This window comes from Larimichthys crocea, chromosome XIII (genome assembly GCF_000972845.2).
Source record: "Larimichthys crocea isolate SSNF chromosome XIII, L_crocea_2.0, whole genome shotgun sequence".
Lineage (NCBI taxonomy): Eukaryota > Metazoa > Chordata > Actinopteri > Sciaenidae > Larimichthys > Larimichthys crocea.
In genome coordinates this window covers 46,029,808-46,051,333 of record NC_040023.1, presented here as the reverse complement: position 1 = coordinate 46,051,333, position 21,526 = coordinate 46,029,808, and the positions used below count along the sequence as shown (strand labels likewise).

At 41.9% G+C, this 21,526-nt stretch overlaps 1 protein-coding gene across 3 annotated transcripts in view; it reads left to right on the top strand.

Moving 5' to 3' along the window:
- The first annotated feature begins 12,812 nt into the window (after positions 1 to 12,812).
- Positions 12,813 to 21,526, top strand: part of col16a1 (collagen, type XVI, alpha 1) — a 60,950-nt gene continuing 52,236 nt past the window's right edge. For all 3 annotated transcript variants that reach the window (XM_027286133.1, XM_027286134.1, XM_027286132.1), the window contains exons 1-2: positions 12,813 to 13,084; positions 18,926 to 19,048. In XM_027286133.1, coding sequence (XP_027141934.1) covers positions 18,973 to 19,048 — 76 coding nt within the window. In that variant the 5' untranslated portion in view covers positions 12,813 to 13,084; positions 18,926 to 18,972. The remainder of the gene's footprint in view (positions 13,085 to 18,925; positions 19,049 to 21,526) is intronic.

The following is a 21,526-nucleotide window of genomic DNA, read 5'->3' as shown; positions in this document are numbered from 1 at the left end:
ACCAAGAAAATCCCCTTCAAGTGTGCGACTCAAAGGACATACGCATTCGTGCGCACGCACATACCTCCGATGAAAAAAAAACAAACAGGCGTATGTGGATGAACACTTGCAGTGATTATAGGTCCCCCGTGTTGTGGAGACTCCCGTGTGGTGTGGCAAATTATTTACTCGGTTTGTTTGTTTTCAATTTGAGAAGATGTACATGTGAGGGTATGCGGGCCATATCAAGGCTATGAAATCTCTTTTCTAAGTGAAACAACTGAAAATTTGACAAAGTCTGAATGAAATAGAGTGAGTATTAAAACACCAACTATTATTGTGTATCAGTGGACCATTGCAGCAGTGCTGTGCGGGCTTCAGTGTAAGCCACAGCGCGGCAGCTACTTACACTACGATCAATACTACTAGGCCCTGTTAGGAGGGAATCGATCAGCTTAGGACTTGATGTGGAACAGTCTCTTTCTCCCCATATCTCTCTCTTTCTCTGTATGTCTTTCTCTATTTGTCCTCTTTCTGTTCTCTGTCTCACACTGTCATTGATCTCGGGTGATGATAGTAGGCATATCTTCTCTGTAGGGGTGAAGAGGTTAACGGTAAACCATCCGAGGCTCCTAATGACCAGGACAATGTGAGGATAGGAGGGTGGTGGAGAAGTCTTTGTGTTTGGCATTCTAACCTGAACGAATCTGCATGTGGCACGGCGTCTCTCTGCTGAGACCATCTTCTTTTCAGCAGACTGACACTGCGAGGACAAGTTGAAAATATCACCTGCCGACCTCGCTGATGCAAAGGGTTGGACTGGGGCTGGCTTTGCCCAGAGCAGGGTCTAGTTAATCTAAACTAATTGCAAGGACCACTGATGCATATGAAATAGAGAGTGTGTGTTCACACAGACAGATGCCAAATGAAAGGCACCATCTCCTGCTGCTGCTACTCGTGCTTGGTGCTCGCCTGCACCTTGATGAAAAAAATTAAATCCACATTCTGGCTCTCCAACAACATGAGGAATGATGTGTTTACAACTGAAAAACAGTCTAAAAGCAATAGCCAAAAGTAATACGTGAGGAAGGAACTTTGCCAGGAACCTTTTGTTTTGTGTCAAACAAATTCCTCAGGATATTTTATCTTTAAACATACTTCTGTCAGTGCTGAGCCTCCCTCTCTGAATCTGAGGTGTTGCAAACGAAGTCCAGAAAAAAAAAGAGCCACCTTGACATTTTCAGGGGTGCCATGTTGTTGTCTCACTGCGTGGAGATGTGCTTCAGTGTTAACAAATACATCTGTCTGCACTGGTTGCATAACGGCTTTCGTTTCACTTGTGCTTTACTCACAGCTTACTCTACGCTCCAACCCGAAGCGTCTTTTTCGCTTCCAGTCTGTTTTGTTCCAACTTGCGTATTTGATTTTGTGTGGAGCTGTGAGCACAGTGAAACTGCTGCTGAGTACTTCAGACAGTGAATAAACTCATAGAGCATAGACGCTGACGGAGGACTAGCTGCTACTGTTGTACTGTCCAAGATTCAGAGGCAAGGAAATACAAATTTAAAGATCAGAAAGAAATGTTGGCTCGCCCGGATGAATGTATAAATGAACTCTTGCCACACACGGCTGATATTTTGATGGGTTAGGTAAAGGGCCTATATGTGTGTTTTTGCTGACAGAATCTGACCACTTTAACAAACTCTAAAAGCCTCAGGCAGAGGCAGCACGATACCCTAGCTTTCCTGCCCTGCAGGCTCCCCCTGTCAGCGCTGCTGCAGATTTAGTCAACAATTTGTCAGCTACAAAAATAAGAATTGAGAATAAGAATAAACACTTCTCTTATTTTCATTCTGGCCATTATTTACTTGTAAAATAAAAAGAGAAAAAATATAGTGTGCTAGTCTGTTTAACCCACTTTCAAATGAAAATGAAAAGACATAAGTTTTGCTTTCCTGACAACAGCAAGCAGCTAAATAAACGTCTGACAAGTGGCTTACTTTGATGGAATTATACAACGGATCATTTACGCTACCAAGACATGAAATAATGTTAACATTTACATGCCAGTTCACAACACATTAAGACATATTTTTCTTTTCACTTCAGATTATAATTTAATTTAGAAAAAGTGTTTGTGAGAGCCTGGTGACAGAAGAAAAATATTGTACTCTAAGCATTATACAATGTATTTATCTCTGTTTGTACTGCAGTTGTTGAGTTTCATGGACCAAGAAACTGTTTTTCTGAAAGGAGGACAGTTGCCCCCCCTCCTGTTTGTCTCCCCATCATTTTCCAACTTAAACTTTCATCCTTGTCCAGGGGCGGAGAAATGAGGTGAACCCGCAGCCATCTGATGCTTTGTATCGGCAGACCTGCTGATAACATGCTTGCAAGCTCCAAAAACAATTCTGATGAGCTCTTTAAATGTTAGAAGTCGTATTGCATGCTGAAGCCAATTAGCCATGGATGTGGTGGATTTCTGTTGAGATAACAAGCCTGGAAGGGACAGCACGGGGGCCACCGTCTGAGCCCTATGTTAATGAGCCAATGCTTTCATTAAACCTGCCACCATTGGCTGTCAGAAGTATCCTGAACTCCTGGTGTGCTTCGTTTACCTGGCGGACAGTTCGATTAGCCTAAAAGCCTCCGACTCAGGGCTGATTTACTTTTCCACTGTCTGTTTTTGGAAGAAGTGGACCAGGATTAAACCTTTTCAGAGACTTAGAGTAGCTGACTATGGTCTTAAATCTATCCGTCTTGGCATACAGACATGCTAAATGCTGTTCTATGCGTACACTAACAAATATAACTTTTTTGTAGGCGTTCAAGAGGAGTTTTGAGTCCCTACAGGGTTAATACAAGCATATGGCAGACACAGCAATGTGGTTACAGCTGGAATACACAACACTGATATCGCTCATATTGATTTAATTATGAACACCCTGTAAGCGTGTGTGTGTGTGTGTGTGTGTGTGTGTGTGTGTGTGTGCATGCATATGTGTGAGCATGCGCAGCTGATATTGATTGGAGCCAGGCACTTGCTGTGGTATGTGATTCGTATGTTGCTTTATGACCTGCTGTAATTAGCTGCAGAGCCACCAGGCGACATGCCGATGCCTCTATTTCCTCTTTATATCGGCTTGTAGAACTCCTCTTCATGGTTATGTAGTTTCGCCTCCAGTGCAAGTCAGTGTGTGATTTTGCATGCCAAGCTTTACCTGCATGCTCTGTTATTACAGTGTATGTGTGTCCGTTCGGGATTTGTGCACACACGCTTTTTCTGGGATAAACTATCTGAGCTGATAAACAGAGAGAAAAGTCTTGGGTGATGCTAAATGGTAATATGTATTCCAGGTGTGTCTCTGTAATCTCTTAAAGTGCAGTTTTGCATTTGAAAGCAGATTGCATGCCCATGCAGCCCCTGGGCAATTACGAGGCAAGTGTCAACAGTCGACCTTGGCCAAGTCTTAATGCTCCTTTGGCTGTTTCCAGCCCTTGAACTAACGACATCACTTCCTGAGTCCTCAGAGACAGCAAAGCGGAGAGGGCTCTTTTTTTTTTTTTTTTTTTTCCCAAACTGCTTGGCTCTCTTGCACGTCCGCAATAATAAATCGATTAACTTCAAGTGCTGATGGAAAGCAATACTTCTCAGTGGGAAGTTTGTGACAAGGAAGCAGAGATATTAATAATAATGATCTGGAAACTAACTGGTCTTTTTCTGTTGAATTGGAACAGGCCCTCACATGCAGTCCAACCAATGATGGATGAGTAAACAGTAGCCTGACAAAGGTTCAGTTCCAGCAAGTTACTGACAAAAAGCTATTTCTATTGAGCGCCTTTTCATAGAAGACTGAAGTTGAATCAGCTGAAAGCTATAATTATTCACATGATTCAGTTCCCTTGGAATTAGTTAATATTCTCTTGCAGTATGGACCAAATGAAAAAGAGTAGGAAGAAAGAAAAAAGAAAAAAGAAAACATTAATTCTAGGTAATGCATTTGGATATGGGAATGTAGGTCCAACCACAGTACATTCATGGCTCTGAGACAATGAATCCTAATGACTTTGCAGATCCCCAACCTCCCAGAGCATGCAGGCTTAGTCTTGTATTAGGTTGACTAGCATAGAAAGGAAAGTTATTTCGTAATTCAGAGTGAATGCAGCTGTAACCGAATTCAAACTTATTGTTATCATTTCTCTAACATTACCTAGAATCACATTTTTTCTGTTGTGTCAGGGGGGGATACTGGTGTGTATTCTTTCAACTGTGGTGGTAATTGTGATATCTCAGGAATATAAATGAGCCAATATTCTAACTCACTCGTCTATAATTGTGGGCCTTGGATAGTCAATGTTGACACAGTGTTGTAGAGACTCAGGTAGAGGCTTGTTGACTTGCCGGCTGCACAGATGTGAGGAGGTACAAATTTGGATGGGATACCATAATGTGAACATCAGGAATGCAACAAATTACATAGGCGAGAGTGTGTCCACATGCATCCATGCATATGTGTATATGCTTTACATGTAAAAACAAGTACTGAGAAGTTGAGCATAGGAGAGATCCACGTGTCAGTGAAATAGAGGAAATATTAGGAGCCAGCAGAGCACCGGTTCTTATTTATAGAATAATCTGAACAAGAAAGTTGTCTGTTACATTTGATGTGGAAAATACATTTGGCCTGCTGTGAGACTCATGTTAGCTTTATGCAGCATGTTTGGAAAACCTGGCTCTCTCCAACATCCTGGATGGAGTCATTGCCCATAAACTTCTGAGTAACGTGGCCTGGTGATCATGTGACCACACATGTTCCAAGTGAGAGGAGCTCGCCAACTCTTTCCAGACTCCAATGGAAAACTACTGATGCAGCTACTGTATTTCCTCCACCGCTCTCCATAACTTTTTGGTCTCTCTCCTTCTTTGTGCATGTCGCTTTGTATCTCTCCCCCTCTTTTCCTCTCTCATTAGCCTGTGTCAGCATATTCCACAGACCCATCCCCCCGCTTCTCTGCCTTTTGAACCTTTCTTCTCGATGGAAAGACTGAGAGGAGGAGGGAGGAGGAAAAAATGAAGTGCTGTTGTTGGAATATGTGTCAGTTGGCCAAATAGACAATACATGCTCGTCGTCATGGCGCAGGATGTGGCAGACATAATCTACTCCCTCTTCACCTTTCTTTTTTTTTTATTTTTTATTCTCAAGCCTCCTTGCCCATCTCCCTCAGTAACTATCCTTCACTCTTTTCTTTATGGATCCCATTCCTTCTCTTTATTGTGCTCTATTTTGTGCTTCCACCCCCCGATGTCACGACAGGCAAATGAATCTTAAATCCAAAAGTGCGCTCGGTGTGTGGCGATGCTGTAACTTAAGTTGCCGGTTTTGCTGCAGCAGTGGGAGTGTTTCAGCTCAATGCTTGGCAGTTTGACTTTATTCCATGGCTTATTGGAGCAATAATGCAGACCAGCAAACTGAGAAGCTCTACACACACACAGTTTTATTCATGCTGAACTGAAGGCTCGGTTATATTAACAGTCAACAAGAGCCAATGTTGGGTATTAAGCCAGTTTATTGGTACACACCAGTATACCGAGGCTTTTAATGACTATCAAAACAGGAGTCCCTCACACTAATTCTGTGCTGCGTGCTGGACTGTGTTTTGTGGAACTGCCCCTCTATAAGCATCTGTGGCTATCTCTTTCCTCATTGATTGACTGATTTATATCGGCACTCATGCTTGAAATAGAATCCACTTCTCTGTCTGCAGTGTATATGCAGGGACTCGCCGAGTGCACTGCACTGTATCCTCTCCTCGGCTGTGTGTGTGTGTAATATTTTCACCATACACGTGTGAAGGTTCACTGACTGCAAAACAAAAACCAACCCCCCCCCCCCAAAAAAAAACGAATACACTTTTTTTCCTTTCTCCTTCTCCGTCTTTTTTTTTTCCTCACCCACCCCAATGCACCCAAGCCTAACCAACACCCACAAACCCATCCCGTCTACTCCCCCTCTTTCAGTGCTTCCTTGCTCTCCCATCCTTCATCCTCTTAGGGGAGCACGGGAGCATGCAGTGGAAAAAACTGAGCCAATAAAGACACTGCCAGAATCTATCCACTCTCTGTGCCTCACATAGTTACTCAGGGAGAGAAAGAGTGGTGAGGTTGTTGGGGAGGGGGAGACGGGAGGGAGGGAAGAAGGAGAGAAGAGATAAGTCCACCTTTAACGTGACTACAGCTATGGATGAAGGTGGTGGTGCAGATAGGATGTGGGAGGCGTGGGCTTGGGAGAAGATGAATGAGGGAGGGTGGAGTAGAAGGGCAGGATAGAATGAAGATGGAGAGACTTGGATAGTGGGAGGATAGTTCTGGGAAGGAACATGTGGACACACATATGGAGCCCCCCTCTCCCGTTGCCTCTTCCTTACCTTGGGGTATCTGTGACAGAGAGTCTGCCTGGTCCTGGAGTACCCCCTAGAGGGCTTTGCAACAGGTGCAATCCTTTCAAGTCTCATAGCAAAAACTTGAGTTGTCGTATGTTTGTTAGCAAAAGAAAGCTCAAGAGTCCTCAGCTGTAATCAGACTGAATTTCTTTTCTGCTCATTTCTAATTAGCAGAACTTTGAGAGAACTTAAATTACAAAGACCTACTTAAATCTGAAAGCAGTGTCCTGGCCTATATGGAACAGGTGCATTAAAAAAAGAAGGTCGGAGCATAGTTAAAGTTGAACAGAAGGTGAGGTGAAACTTGTGAGTGTTGACAGAATAAAGTTGGTTAGAGCAAGGCCTCACATCTCGTAAATCATGGAACGTTTTCAGACCACCATACGATGCCGGTTGACTAGCTCATTGATCCTCCTTTTCAGAGATGCTCCCCTGCCGAGAGCTGGAACTCAGCCAAACCCACCCACCACGCACAGTATGTGTGATTGTAATGGTTCACACCATCAGATACGCATACAACAAGCCAGTAAAAGTTGGACCATTCTAACCAGGCCACATTCAGGAGCTTTGTGTTGTCCTGTTAATATGTTTAACACCAGCACAGACTGACTGAGAGATGAGGCCAATTTTGTCGATATTACGACGATATCTCATTCGCCTCTTCACGGCAATCTTTTATTTTGTTTCGCTGTTTTTTGTCTCCCTTTTTTATGATGAAGCATTTATGATCATGTCTCTCAGGGTTGTCATCACAATTTAGTCCCGACAGGCGAGGATATGAATGGCTCATATGCATGTGAACTGGAGCATTTACATCAATTCTCATTGAAGCTGTAGTCGCATGCCTCTGCGTGGCCTGATTTCCTCATATGCATTGAAGAGTTATGAAGAATTGGAAGAGAAGACAAATCTGTTACCCGTATGTAGCTCTCAGGGGGCCTCTGAAACAGCATCCTTTCATGTATAATACAGAGACCTTCAAAATAATTGCATCTTTCTTGTCAGTCCTCTCTCTTTTTCTCCCGCTCACACACAAACACTCATAGCGTCTTTGAAGGAAGGGTCTAGTAATTATTACATGCAATTTTCCTCCACATTGGCAAGCTTTGAACTAAGCACTATAAAGTGAAAAACTTTGGCAGAGAGGTTTATCTCTGCTTCTTAATCAATGACATTTATTGATGGTGACAAAGTGGATCAGGCAAAGAGCTACAAGTCGATTATGATAAAAGAGTGTTTGTGAAGCAGCAAAGAGGAAATGTATCTCAGACAGTGGTTATATGCTTGAGTGTGAAAGAGGACATATTCTCCTGTAATGGGTGCTTCTGATAAGTGATGTATCCAGACTTTTTTTGATTGGGGTATCCTAGTAGGGCACTAACTTACGCAGCTTGCAAGAAATATGTGCATTTGTAGCAGAATAGCATTAATCTGCGATTTTCTCGGGCCTATATACTTTGATTATTAGCATTACTGTATCTTAGAGTACAGAATAGATTCCTGTATTTAAGATTTTAAGATTAAAGAATAAGTAGACCTACCAATCACAACACAGCAGAGCAGTGCCATAAAAATGTATATAAGGCTTTCATACTTTGTTCTTTCAAGACCTCAATGAGAAATTGTACCTCCAAAAGTAGGCCACATAAAACAATGCACACTCAAAAATACAGTCATGAACAAAATAAAAATAAATAAGCTTGGGTCAACAAAATATTGTATTGACAAACCATACAAATCTCTTACAGAAGATGTGCCACAATAAAAATGTTAGGAAACCTCCTGCAGCACAGCCCCCCATACGTTTGTCAAAAGTCACTCATCAAGCAGTTGTATTGAACAAAAGTCTGGCTTCTGACTGGGCAGATATCCAAATATAGTTTAGGATAATGCAGTGGCACCTGCAGTGGCCATTCAGGTTTCAGGCAAAGTTCCAACATTCAGACAACACTGAATCTACAGCCTGATTCTAGTGTCTCTGTAAGACTGTACTTAATCACAGTGGCACTTTCACCCTGTGTGACTCCCCAGTTGACTCTGAAGAGTCCTTCCACTTCCTGGGCTCCAACAGAGAATGTCCTTCCTTCCAGCTGAAGAAGTTCAACCTGCCATAGACAATGATGGTGCACCTCTACACCACAATCACTGAATCCATCCTCACCTCCTCCATCACCATCTGGTATGCCGCTGTCACTGCCAAGGACAAGGGTAGACTGCAGCGTATCATTCGCTCCGCTGAGAGGGTGATGGGTTGCAATCTGCCATCCCTCCAGGACCTGTACTCCTCCAGGACCCTGAGGCAAGCAGGAAAGATTGCAACCGACACCTCCCATATCGGACACACAGTTTTTGAGACACTCCTCTTTGGCAGGAGGCTGTAGTCCATTATGACCAAAACCTCACACCACAAGAAGAATCTCTTTCCAACTGTAGCTGGCTTCATTAACAAGGCCAAGGACCCCTATTGACACCGTCTCCTACTCTACTTGCTTTGCCCAGGGGCCACTTTTGCAAAATGAGAAGGAACCAGTTAATAAACAAATATGAATAGTATTTATCAGATGAAATTAATAAATATTAGGATCGCTGATGTGGGGAAAAAGACGACTTTAAAGTAATCTTTTCTTGCAGCGCTACCAGGCATAAACAGTGCATAGTAGAATGTTTTTATTTGGCAACGTTGCATACAGTAATTGTCATTTTGGTAAATTAAACACAGAGAGTTAGGAGTGGTATGAAATGGCTAAACATTTACTTAATCTAGTCACAGCAGCCCCACACAGGCCAGGTTTTACGTGAAATCAAATGAAGTGCAAATTGCTGATAGACCAATATGCAACCGCCCATCTGTACATCACTGTATATTCACTAATTGGTGTAACAAGCAAAACAATCATAACTTGAATCAGTTAATTTGTAATGTGAATTAATAAATGGTCGACAGGCCTTCCTTTTACTATTGCACATGTTCTGGATTATTCCTTTGAACATTACGGTGAAATTTTGCACATTCCTTGGACGACATCCTTTCCTTCCTTCTTTAAATGTTTTATTTTAAATGTTAACTTTTTAAATTTATAGTCTTGACTTTACAGTACTTTTATTTTCTCTGTTAATTGTTATGCAGCAAAATACCAACAATTGAACAAATGACAATTCCTTAAAGGTGAAAACCTATTTGGAAATAAAGCAGATTCTGATTCAAAACTAAATGCTAACAACAAAATGCTAACCTGCCCACACTGACATGGGATTGTTGTTAGGTTTACAAGTATAATGACACTGGATAAAAAGTTACGGAAAGTTATTACAGTTCATCCTGAGGAGGACATGAATGTCTGCACCAAATTTAATAAAAATCTACCAATAACTGTCAAAACATTTCACTCAAAACTACGAATGTAAAGCTCATGGTAGCAATAAAGGAAAGCTCATTATTATTAATAATAATAGTATAATAATGATTTTTTAAAAAAATTGTAACAACATGAAACAAATAGTCCTAAGCAGTGTCCTCATTTATGGTAGCGGTATGAGGGTAGAAGCTCTTCCTGAGTCTCTCACTGCTAGCCTGGTGTTTTCTAAACCTTCTTTGTGGTCATATCAGAGAGAAAAGGCCTTTATCCAGGTGGTTGGGACCCTAAATGAATTTTACCAGCCTTATTTTACCACTTATATTGTGTTCAGCTGAAAGAATTGCTCTTAATGCTCAGGATGCTCTCTGTAGTGCAGAAGAAGAAATTCCTCAGTATGTGAGGGGATACCTGGAATTTCCTCAAGTGTCTAAGGTGAAACAGTTTTTGTCTTGCCATTCTCACCACAGAGTCACATCAGATCCTTGGTAACGTGGACACCAAGGTACTTGAAGCAGAAGTTGTCCACTGTCTCCACAGAGGACCTGTCAATATTAAGAAAGGTGTAATTCCTTTCCTGTTTCTTCCCAGAGTCTACTATCATCTCCTTAGTTTTGCTGTCATTCAGGAGGAAATTATTGTCTTAGCACCAGCGGGTCAGTTTCTCTGTACTACCTTGAGATACGCCTTTTCATTGTTTTTAGTGAATAGACCCACGACAGCTGTGTTTTCAGCAAACTTAATGAGAGTGTTGGTGTCAGATTTGTCTGTACAGGGACTCAAAACACAGCCTTGGTGTGCTAATGTTATGGATGAGTGTGGATAAGGTGTGTCTGCCCACCTTCACCACTAGAGTCTTCCTGTCAGGAAGTCAAGGGTCCACATGCACAGTGAGGTGTTTAATCTGAGGTCTTTGAGCTTTGTGATCAGCCTGGAAGGGAAAGGAGGGAGGGAATAATTGTGTTAAACATTTTAAATAGTTTAAAATTTAACTGCATTCAATGAAGAAGAATCTTGCGCAGCTCCTATTCTTTTCCAGCTGGGATAGGGTGGTGTGGATATGTCCTATGCTGTCATCTGTTGATTGGTTGGGACAGTAAGCAAACTGTAGTGGGTCCAGTAGGAGCAGATGTAATCCTTGACCAGCTGTTGAAAGAATTTCATCACTACAGAGGTGAGTGCCACTGGGTGTTAGTCATTCAGGCAGGCTGGTCTTGTTTTCTTGGGCACAGAAATGATAGTAGACATGTGGGTATGACATAATGAGCCAGGGACAGGTTGAATATCATTCTGAAGACTGGTGCTACTTAGTCGGCACAAAGTTTGAGGACCTGCCCACTGGTACCATCTGGTTCTGCTGCCTTTCTGGTGTTCATATGCTTGAAAGCCCTGCTGATATTATGGTTAGAAAGAGTGATAGATGTAGAAAGTGCTCCCTCCCATTTGAGGCCAAAACAGCTGAATCAGTAACGTCTGCCTCAGCTGTTTTTGCTTGTTGGCTGCTGATGATAATCCTGGCTGCCAAATTTAAGCAATTGACCTCTGTCTTACTACGTTACTTTCTGTCAGAATGATCCAAGAAGGAGACATTCAAATTAGCAATTACAAATCCCACACCATTGAATCTTGGGTCAGAATTTGTGACCTCAAAAGTAAAATGCAATTTTTGAATTTGCATTTGACATGACCTACTGTAAATGGAAATTTCATATTGGAAAATTAAAATCCATATTGATTATTCAGATGCTAATAATTCAGTTGTAGTTAAATGTCAACACTAAGTATTCAGTAGTAGTTATATCTCAAAACAAAGTTGCTCATGGAATTCCAATTATTACAGCCTTTCTTTGCTTTTACATGACTGTGCCTCAAGTACATATAAAGACATGTACATGCACACACTGTCCAGATGGTCTCACACACAGAGAAGTGACTTTTTCAAAAAGGTTGTTGAGTTCAAAAAGGTCACATCCGGGCGAACAGTTCAAAGGTTGCATCATTACAAGGCAGCTGCAAAAGTCATTGATTGAGCGTAGACTTCTTGTTCCTCAAGAGGCTTTGTCGTCGTGGTCAAGCCTTCTCGCCTATTAAGTTGTTTACACTTTTTCTGAGCTAGAGGTTAAAACTAATGAGAGAGGGAAAGATAATGACGCGGTAGAGAAGTTGACCTCTGAGCAGAGGACAGAAATAAATACCTTGAAGATGGGAGCACTCCTCAGTACCTATCCACAGCGGCGTGGCAGGCACGCGTAAATCAAACGGCAAAGTGATATTTATTTCGCCTCCTGAACTATTTACTTACTGACAATAAAGGTGGAATTTATTTGGCTATTAAGACGAGTGTTTCTGAATGGTCAGAGGCTGCAACCAAGGGCCACTTTATAGATTGGATGCAATAAAACCCAGTAATAAAACAATATGGAATCTGTGGACCTGGCCGTCAATCAAAGGTAAGTATGATGAGTAAGTTCATTAATTTTAATGGAGTAAATTCTTCTCAATAACGCAGCAGCCTGGCTGCCATTATCCACATTTCTTGTCTTCATACAGAGCTTTAACCCAGACCAGAATGAAGGCCAGTCTTCCATACCCTCCAGTTAGCCATGAATCATACAGTGAGAGGTTGGGGGATGGGGGGGGGGAGTTGGGGTGATGATGATGGTGATGATGGTGGAGGGGAGGAGGAAGAGGGTTAGAGGGCAAAGAGAAAAGAGTGCAGAGGCCTGGGAGAGCTTGGTGGAGAGATTAGAGAGATGCTCCAGGCTCGTTTTTCAAGCACTGTGGACAAGGTGATGTCAGCACACGTTTCACTGAGGGATCTCCCATAGAGAGAGAGAGAGGGAGAGAGAGAGAGAGAGAGAGAGAGAGAGAGAGAGTCGAAAAAAGAAATAGGAAGAGAGATAGACGCTGGGAGATAAAAGTAAAGAAAAAAGGAGAGAAACAAAGAGTTGGGGGGGGGGGGAGAGACATCGAGAGAGAAGTGTGCAGCTGCAGGAAAGAGAGAGAGAAAGAGAGAGAGAGAGAGAGAGAGAGAGAGAGAGAGAGAGAGAGAGAGAGAGGAAGAGAGGGGAGGGGTAAAAGTTGGACACGGACAATCTTGCAGTAACTTTTTCTTCTTTCCTTTCTCCGTGGAAGAAGCCTCATGAAAAAAAAAGACAAGGAGGGGGGAACAAGGAAAACCACCAGTGGATTACATTTGAATTGCATTTGTATCGCAAGAAAAGATTTCCAATCTTGCTCCCTGGATACATCCACGCACTTATTTACGGATTAATGTGGTCGCAAATTTGTGGATTTATCAGAAGCTGAAGGTATGGCTTTTTTTTTTTTTTAAGAGACTTTTATGGAGGCGTTCGCGATGCTTGAAGGCGTTTGTTTTTTGTTTTGTGCGCATCGAGACTTTGCAGTGAAGGCAGTGATGTTAGGAGTGCACTCTGTGGTGAAACTTTATGGTCAAACTTTTGCAACAGGCTAAGGCTGCTGATGTAGTATATGGCATGGGAATATTATAGGCGTCTTGTACAGCAAGATGATAAATAAAATAAACACCACAGAGTCGCTTTAAATTCACTTCTGATCATCAGTGCAAGTCACTATGGGATTGTCTTGGTGATTTTAGGAGATAAAATATCATAAAATATATGCAAACACACATATTCCCGATGGTGATCATTAAAGTTATATCTGCTGAGTATCACTGACACGTGGTAGTATTGTTGTATTCATTTATTTGGCTTTGCAGAAACTTTTAAACCAAAAATAGTTGCTATAGCTGCTGGCAACAGTGATGCTGATTTTCCCTTCATACCCAAGCCAGGCCTTGACACACATTATGAGCTGAGTTGTTACTGTAAATCTTTGTGGCTTGCATCCAACATCTGTGGCATAGGCAAGCCCCCAGAGCAGCACTGTTTTTGGATCTCCTACATGCATATCATTCAGGCTGAGTAATGTCTGAGGATAGCACAGCACTGGTTTGAGATCAGTGTGACCAAAAAAATAAATAATCTTATTTTCTTTCCTTTACCTGGGAAGAAAAGAGAAGAAATGGAGAGGAGAAAGCTTGAATGCCATGGTCACATCTGTTTTCCTCATGAGTCAGCCATCCCATGTTTGCTCGCTTATGCATCCTGTCTGCCTGCACCCCACAAAAAAAAAAAAAAAAAAAAGAAGAAAAAAAAAGCCACAAGGGGTTCTTGAAGGAAAAGGTGCTCAGCGGTGCATGTGTTTAATTCATCACAGAGCTTGCCCCTTGAGAGAAAATAAGATTTGTTTCTGCGATTAGAGGTTTTTCATTCTCTCCATTGTTACCCCTCCACCTTTAGTAAACAACAGAGATCTTTCCTTGAGGGGTCATTAAAACAAAACATAATCTAAGGAACCTGGATATTAAAAAGTGTGGAAACACTCGTATGCTGCAGTATCTCCAGGGATATGCTTCATCCCCTGCAGTAACAGGTTCTACTCCCTCTTAAGACCCTGGGGAATATAGCCCTGTAAATGCTACAAATTGGTCTCCTTGAATTTAACTACACATTAAGTGCTGGATCACTTAACCTGTTGCAGGCTGCACATGCACATGTCTTTAAGCTGTGGCCCATGCAGTAACTGGTTCGTTTACTGCTTCTGATACTAACCTGTGTTTTGGGTCTATCATCTGCTTGACTTTTTATTTATTCTGGTCAACAGTGATGTTAAAATAGATCTATCGAAAATGTGAAGTAAAGCTGGAGAAAGGCAGCAGGCCCTCTGCATGCTGAAGGCTGACTCAGCTGTGCATAGCATGGGGTTAAGGCCAGTTCATGTCGTCAGAGTAGACGTCACATCATTTGTAAACCGACCAAATGTGTCATTGACAGTGGAGCTTTGAGGCAGCCTTGACCAGAGGGAGGGGTGTATGTATTCACTGCATTTGCTCACGATCTATCTGCAGCTGTGTTGTCCTGTTTCTCATTCAGGAATATTCATATAAAGGCCCTAAACGCTGACCAGAATTTAAAACTAGTAAATTTGCTCTCTAGTCTCTAGTCATAAAGGCTGTTTTGGTAGTGTCTATTGCTCCCGGTCAGTCAATATCTGGAATGTCTGTCAAAGCCTCAGGGCATCTTTAGTTACTTTTATTCACTTTGAGGTTCCCCGTTGTAACAGGCCTGCAATGTGCTCTTAGGTTTGGCCTGCAGCACATCTAAAGTTCCAGGAGCCAAGAGTGTATATGTACATGTTGTTGTGTTCATGATGACATGTCAGTATTACAGTAGAGAGAAGCTGCTAGCTGTCATTCAACAGAAATACTCTGATAAGACCTACAGTATATAGCAAGAAAGGTGTCTGAAAAGATGGCATCATGTTGACTGATGTCAGCAGCCATCTATTTTTATTTTTTTATTTTTTTGACATACTAGCAGCATGACTTTGTGGATGGCAACGCTGGTCTCTCAGAGCCCCCACAGAAGGAATCCTAATAACTTTATTGATCCCCTAACTTTTCCTATAGCACCACCAGCAGGTTTGAGTTTTTACTCATCCTGTGAAATATCTCATCTGTCAGATGGCTTGGCATATGATTTTGCACGTACATTTGTGGAACCCAGAGAATGAATTCTGTTGACTTTGGTGACTTTTTCTCTAGTGTCATAATGAAGTTTGTGATTTTGCCATTGAATTTTGAAAAGAGAATCATGTTCCCTGAAGGATTAGTTGTGATTATAAATATCAACATCATCCAATGTCATCATCAGGTCAAAGGTCCCACTACTTGACTATGACTAAATACATCCAAAACAAATGACATTACCATCAACATCAATTGTAAAAGTGAGCATGCTAACATGTTACTTTATACCTACTAAATGTCAGTGTGTAAGTGTATTTTGTGTAATTTTGAGCATGTTAGCAGGCTGGTTTTAGCATATAGGTCAAATAATCCCCCTGCTTAAAGCCTTGAGGATGCAGACAACTTTGGACTTGCACAGGGACAGCAGCTACACTTCTTCACATGCTAGAAAACATAGTGTATTTGGTTTAACAACATGAATATGTCAAAAAACAAAAACGCTTGTAGCTCTCCTGTCCAGTCATGTTTTGGGCTTGTAATTTGGTCCATTGTTTGTGTCTTTGCTCTCTTTGCTTCTGCTGTTATGTCCAGTAGGCTGCTGAGCTTGCGAACATTTCCTGCTCACCTAGCTCCAGTTCTGGCACAACACTACCGCTGGTCTCAGCACTCTGCACCCCCACCACTCACGCATCATTCCTGCTATAAAAACTTCCTCCTCTCAATGGCATGACCAGTGTAAACATGAACACTCCTACAGCCTCACGCACTTCTTGTGGGAGATCTTACTGTGATCAGCCAAATTTCATAGAGGGAGCAGAGTTGGAACGACAGTCAGTGAGTCAGTGTAGAAAAATCTGGATGATTTTGAAGTTGCTATTTTAGGGTAGAAAAGTTACATAATATTGATTTAATGTTCTGTTTTGACCCAATTATTGTATCTCCGTCCTTCTATGGCACACATTAAAACACACTGACAGGGTTTGTATGTCCCTGAATGTATGCATGCATGTGTGTCAAATGACTTATGCACTTCTTATGTTTTAGAGCTTCAACCTAGTTAACTCACCCTGTGCTGGGAGAGGACTTTCTCTGGAGGATTCAGTCAGGGTTACAACCTCACAGACAGATCAGGAGATTGTTTTCACAGCCCGGCACCAAAAATACTCTTACGCATAGATTGGAAGCAGATACCCTGTGAGCGAGCTGTCCATCAATCCTCTTGCAGCTGTGTGCTGGGAGAGACATTTGGAAAGGCAGTGAACCCTCCACTATCACATGACTGACACATTTACGCTGGGTTCTCTCATTTGCACGGATGCAAAGTAGTCTAAATAGTGTGCTGCTGGTTCACTGTTATTTAATTATCAATGTCTGCAAGGCTAATAAGCAATTCTCTTGTCAGGCCATAGAGAGGACGTGTTTCATTTAACTCTGTCAGAGTGTGTTCCTCTAAACATGCTTGTGTCGAGGCTGTAGTTCGATCCGTGAGCTGTGGCAAAGATGATACTATGTGTGAAAACAAAAATTGTTATGCTCTGAGCACAAATTACCTCCATTGTTATATAAAACAGTATCAGTGCTGCATTTGTTGCTGTATTCAAGCCATAAGAAGAGCTGGAACTGATCGCTGTACTAGAAATAGAAAATAGACAATAGGTCTAGACCCAGACATGAATTACTACTTAGCAGCTCTGCATCTTCAAGAGACACATTGCTGGGAAAAAAAACGTTGATGTTGGTCGCCTCTTCTGTCCAGCTCTGGTTTTCAGGCTTGTAGTGCTGGAAGACATTCAAATATGTCATTGTTTTCCTTCCTGTATTGGCTTCGTACTCAGTGACCCGATCACTTGCAGGTCTACTTACCGGGCTCATGGCCAGCCTAGCGGCCAAGCCTGGTGGCCTGTCCCTGTACTTCCTTTATCTGCTGTAGCCAGCTTGGTGGCCGTGAAGCTGGAGTGCAAAGAGAGAAGGAGAAAGAGAGACATCCATGGCAACACATATTAGAAAGCCTATTAAATTGTTTTGGATTACGGCCAGACAATAATAGCAATGAGCTGTAACTTTTCCTTCAGCCTGTGTTCTCTGGACTGTGATGCATTATGTATTATGTACTGTGTGAACTTTCTTATTATTGTGATCATGTGGCATGAAGCCTATAATAATGGCTTCTGCTTTAGAGTGCTCATACTCAGCCGTCTAAGACTTTGATTAACCTTCTCCCCATCCAAGTGCAGGAGAAAACTTTTTTTTTTAAAAGCTATTCTTCTTGCTGTTTAGCTCGGAGCTACGTTTACATAAAAAAAATGTCCATGTTGTCAACAGCTGTGCACACATAAATTGTACCACAGTGTGATTAAACAGCATCTCGTAAAGATGTTTGTCTTTTTTTTGTGAAATGGTAACCTGGCCTTTTATAAAATGTAAGAAAACAAAAGAAGCAACCACACCTTGAGTCAGCAGCCCCGAAAATTGAATGCATAATTCACAGTGTGGGACATGTCAAGCTGTCCCTGTTATTTCAGAACATAATTTGAATCATTGTCCTCCACCACATTGTCTGTTAGCAGCCCGCTGCTGGCAGTCAGGTCATACTAGATGGTATTCACACCGTGTCCTCGGCCAGGCAGGAGCACCACATTGTGTACCCCCTGGGGGAGAGTGGGGGTCATTTCTCCTGGCAGACGGGACAGGTGTGTGTGCAGAGACACAGTCTGCTCGCCTGCCTGCCTGCCTTAAGGGCCATGCTGTACCTGTAAATACTGCAGAGTTATGGGGTCCTCACACATGCTGAGGGCAAGTCCAGGTCAGCTGGGATGTGTTTATCTGAGTGAGAGTGGGCGGCGTTGGGTTGTGTTTATGTGCATGCATTCTTGTGTGTGTTTATGTATAAGGAATTGTAGTAAAAGACAAAGTCTGTGGAGACTTGAGTATAATGATCATTTAGACGTGGCACACACTTTAATCTGTGCATCATGTGTGTGTGTTAGTGTGCTTGTTGTTGATCCACGTGGAAGCATCTGGTGTAACACAGCCATGGCTCCAGTGGAATAGTCTCCAGATGTGTTTGTGTGTGTTTTGGCCCCAGTGTCTCTTTGACTCTGCACCGGCAGCCTGCATGTAAATGTTTTGCATCGTGCCTTTTTCCTTTGCTGTCTTGCATATACAGTTGGCATTTATTTGCAGCAGTATGTGCACTTTCTTTCTTTTTGACTTTAAAAATGATTTCCTACACCACACATGTTTTTTGCACTTAAGTGTACTCAGTCATATTTACATGCATGTGACTGTGTGTGTCTGAATGTAGCAGCTGCCCAGTCAAAGGCCAGCCAGATGGACAGGATAATGATTATGATCAGACTTTGTAGAGTTACACTCCCTAATGAGGGACATTCTGGTTAATTCATATGCCACTAACAAAGCCTGCATCATACCACACAATTAACACATCAACTGTGACTGACTCATAAATATACATCAACATCTATTTAGGAGTCAAGCATAATTTGCGACTGTCGGCAGAGTGGGTGGCATGCTGACAGAATGTGGGTTGGTTATGACTTTTCTGACTTTCTCTTTTTCTGTTTGTTTCATCCATCAGTTGGTGGCTGAGGTGAGGTGAGGTGTTTTTTTCGGAGGAGTGCAACCATGTGGCTTCTCTGCTCCTCTCTGACTCTGTTGGCCCTCAGCTTTGCGTCATGTGACACGCTGACATCAGAGCAAGGTGAGTTTCCTCTTCCCCACTGGACCTTTATACAGTAAAAAGTAAGTAATGGTTATGCATGGTAAAAAAAAAAGAGTGATATTAAACAATTAGAATCTTTTATTTAAACAAAATGAATAGTTGGACGTACAAACACGTGTTTGCCTGATGTTGCGCATACACAGTGCATTCTTTATACTGTCAGTGTCAGGTGGACCATCATGTTTGTCCTTTAAATATAAAACTGAAAATAGGTGAAAACAGCTAGACTGGCTCTGTAACAAAATCTGCCCCCCAGCATGCTGAGTTAGCAAGCTTCAAAGGTGCTGGTTGCTTGGAAAACTTGTAGAAGTTTGTGCTAAAAAAAATAACCGGTGCAAACCTCACAGAAAAACCACAACTCGTCATTACACTTTGTTTTTTGTGTGGATGAATCAAATGAGATACATGTCGTAGTGTCAGCTTTGTGACAGGCGGATAAGCCTGTATTAGTCAAACTACTGCTTTAACACAGATAATATTGAAAATACGCTTGAACATTTACTCAAAGTGGATACAAGAAATAAAACCACCGCATTGCAATTATTGCAACTGTGGAGCTCTATTAATCTCCTTTATTTATCCAACATTACCGCCGCCTACCTGAAGCTGTGAAAAAAATGTTAAATGGTGAAAGCCACAAATGACAAATTACTCTCAACTAACTGCTTCTGAGAACAGTCCTATATATCTTCATTTAAATGCTAAAAAAAAAAGAGTCGCAAAACTATTAAAACTGTTATAACTGAGACTTTTTTCAAATGTTTGGGACTGAGTTTGATGGAAGCGTGTCTGTATGTGTGTGTGTGTGCTCTGTGTATGTTATGGGGCCTGTAATCACAGCATATGTGTGTTTGATGCCGGTAGCTGTTGGTAGCAGTGTGGTTAGGCTGTTGCAAGGAGGCATGTGTGTTTACCATGTGTGGTTGTGTTCTTCTTCGTAAGCCTTCAATCATTCTTTCAAGTTTCTGTGTGTTTGTGTAGGAGAACCATGAGTTTTTATGATTCTCGATGCCTGTGTGCGGAATGTGTATGTGCTTTTGTTTGTATCCAGGTTTGTGTGTGTGTGTGTGTGTGTGTGTGTGAGTCATACACAGAAACAGACAACCAAGAAGTCATGAGACAGAGAGGTGAGGAGAAGTCTCTTTTGTTGTCTTGTTTTATTTATTTATTTTGTTCTCAACTGTCATATTCCCTCATCACACTGTCAGTGGGTTCTCCGAGTCCAGCTCTGTGATATCACTTGGGGGGGAGCGAGCAATCCTCTATAGCTTTTGGAGGTCTGATGGGAGCTCTATAGAGGAGGGGAGGGAGCGGGGAGGGGTTACCCTCTTGGGAGACCCGAGTCAGAGTTTTTCAGATGAGACTGAGTCAGCGTGCAGCTCCCCTGAGTTCTCGCCCCCAGTGACTTGAAGAAAGTGCTTTCTCAAGTGCAGCTATAACACTTTGTCACAGCAAGAAACACACAGACACTCAACACTCACACACACACGCGCTCACATACACACACTATCACTATTCCTCTGACTCATCCAAATCTCTACTGACTGGTAATTTGCTGACATTACAGCAGGAAAGCAGGTTTAAGTAAAACTAGTGTTGAGAAGTCGAGCTGGATGATTGCACTGCAGTTCTGCAGTGTATCAGCCAGAGAGACTAGTCCCATAGTTAAATTAAATTGCTGATATATCCTGTCTTTGGGAAAGTGTTGCTGATATGTTTTTTTTTTGCTTTTGTTTTTTTGTGCACCACAGACCCTACGCAGTCTGAAATAATGGATTTATGTATTGATTTGTTTTGAGTCTGTTTCCTTCTGTCTGCATTTCAGCTAAGTTGTTTTCTGCTGCCAATGAATTGGAGTAGTAATAAGCTTATTTGCACAGAAACAGAAGTTAGAGAAGACAAAGAGCTTGAAGCAAAAACAGATTTACATTAAAGTGCCTGGATAAGGGAATAAAAGTTCAGTTCTTTTTACACTGATACATAGTACTGTATTACTTACGTGTATGATAATGACAATGATGAATGAGACTTCTTTACTTTATTAATACAAGAAACAGTACGTTGGGACAGGACATCACAAGGAATGACCGACACCAATGAAATATCAGTTGACAGAGACAGTTTGATTCTATTTTTTAGGAAACTTAAAGGTTCGTTTTGCTAATGACTAGTCCTTTGGCTGCTAAATGCTCCACTTTCTTTTTCAGCTAGTCACTACAGAGGATTTAGCTGCTTTATAGCCAAAAGTAGCTGAACCAAAACAATGAATTTGCAAGTCAGGAAACCAAAACAATGAGAATGAAAGATGTTTAAAATCCCCCGATGAGCTGGCGGGAACTGCAGAGTCAAGTGAGAATTTGTGTTTTTTGTCACCATCAGTGTCTCCTATCACATAAAATTAAGTCATTGAATTCATTGTTAATATAAAAAAAAAGATATGCAGCTTTAAGTCTTTAT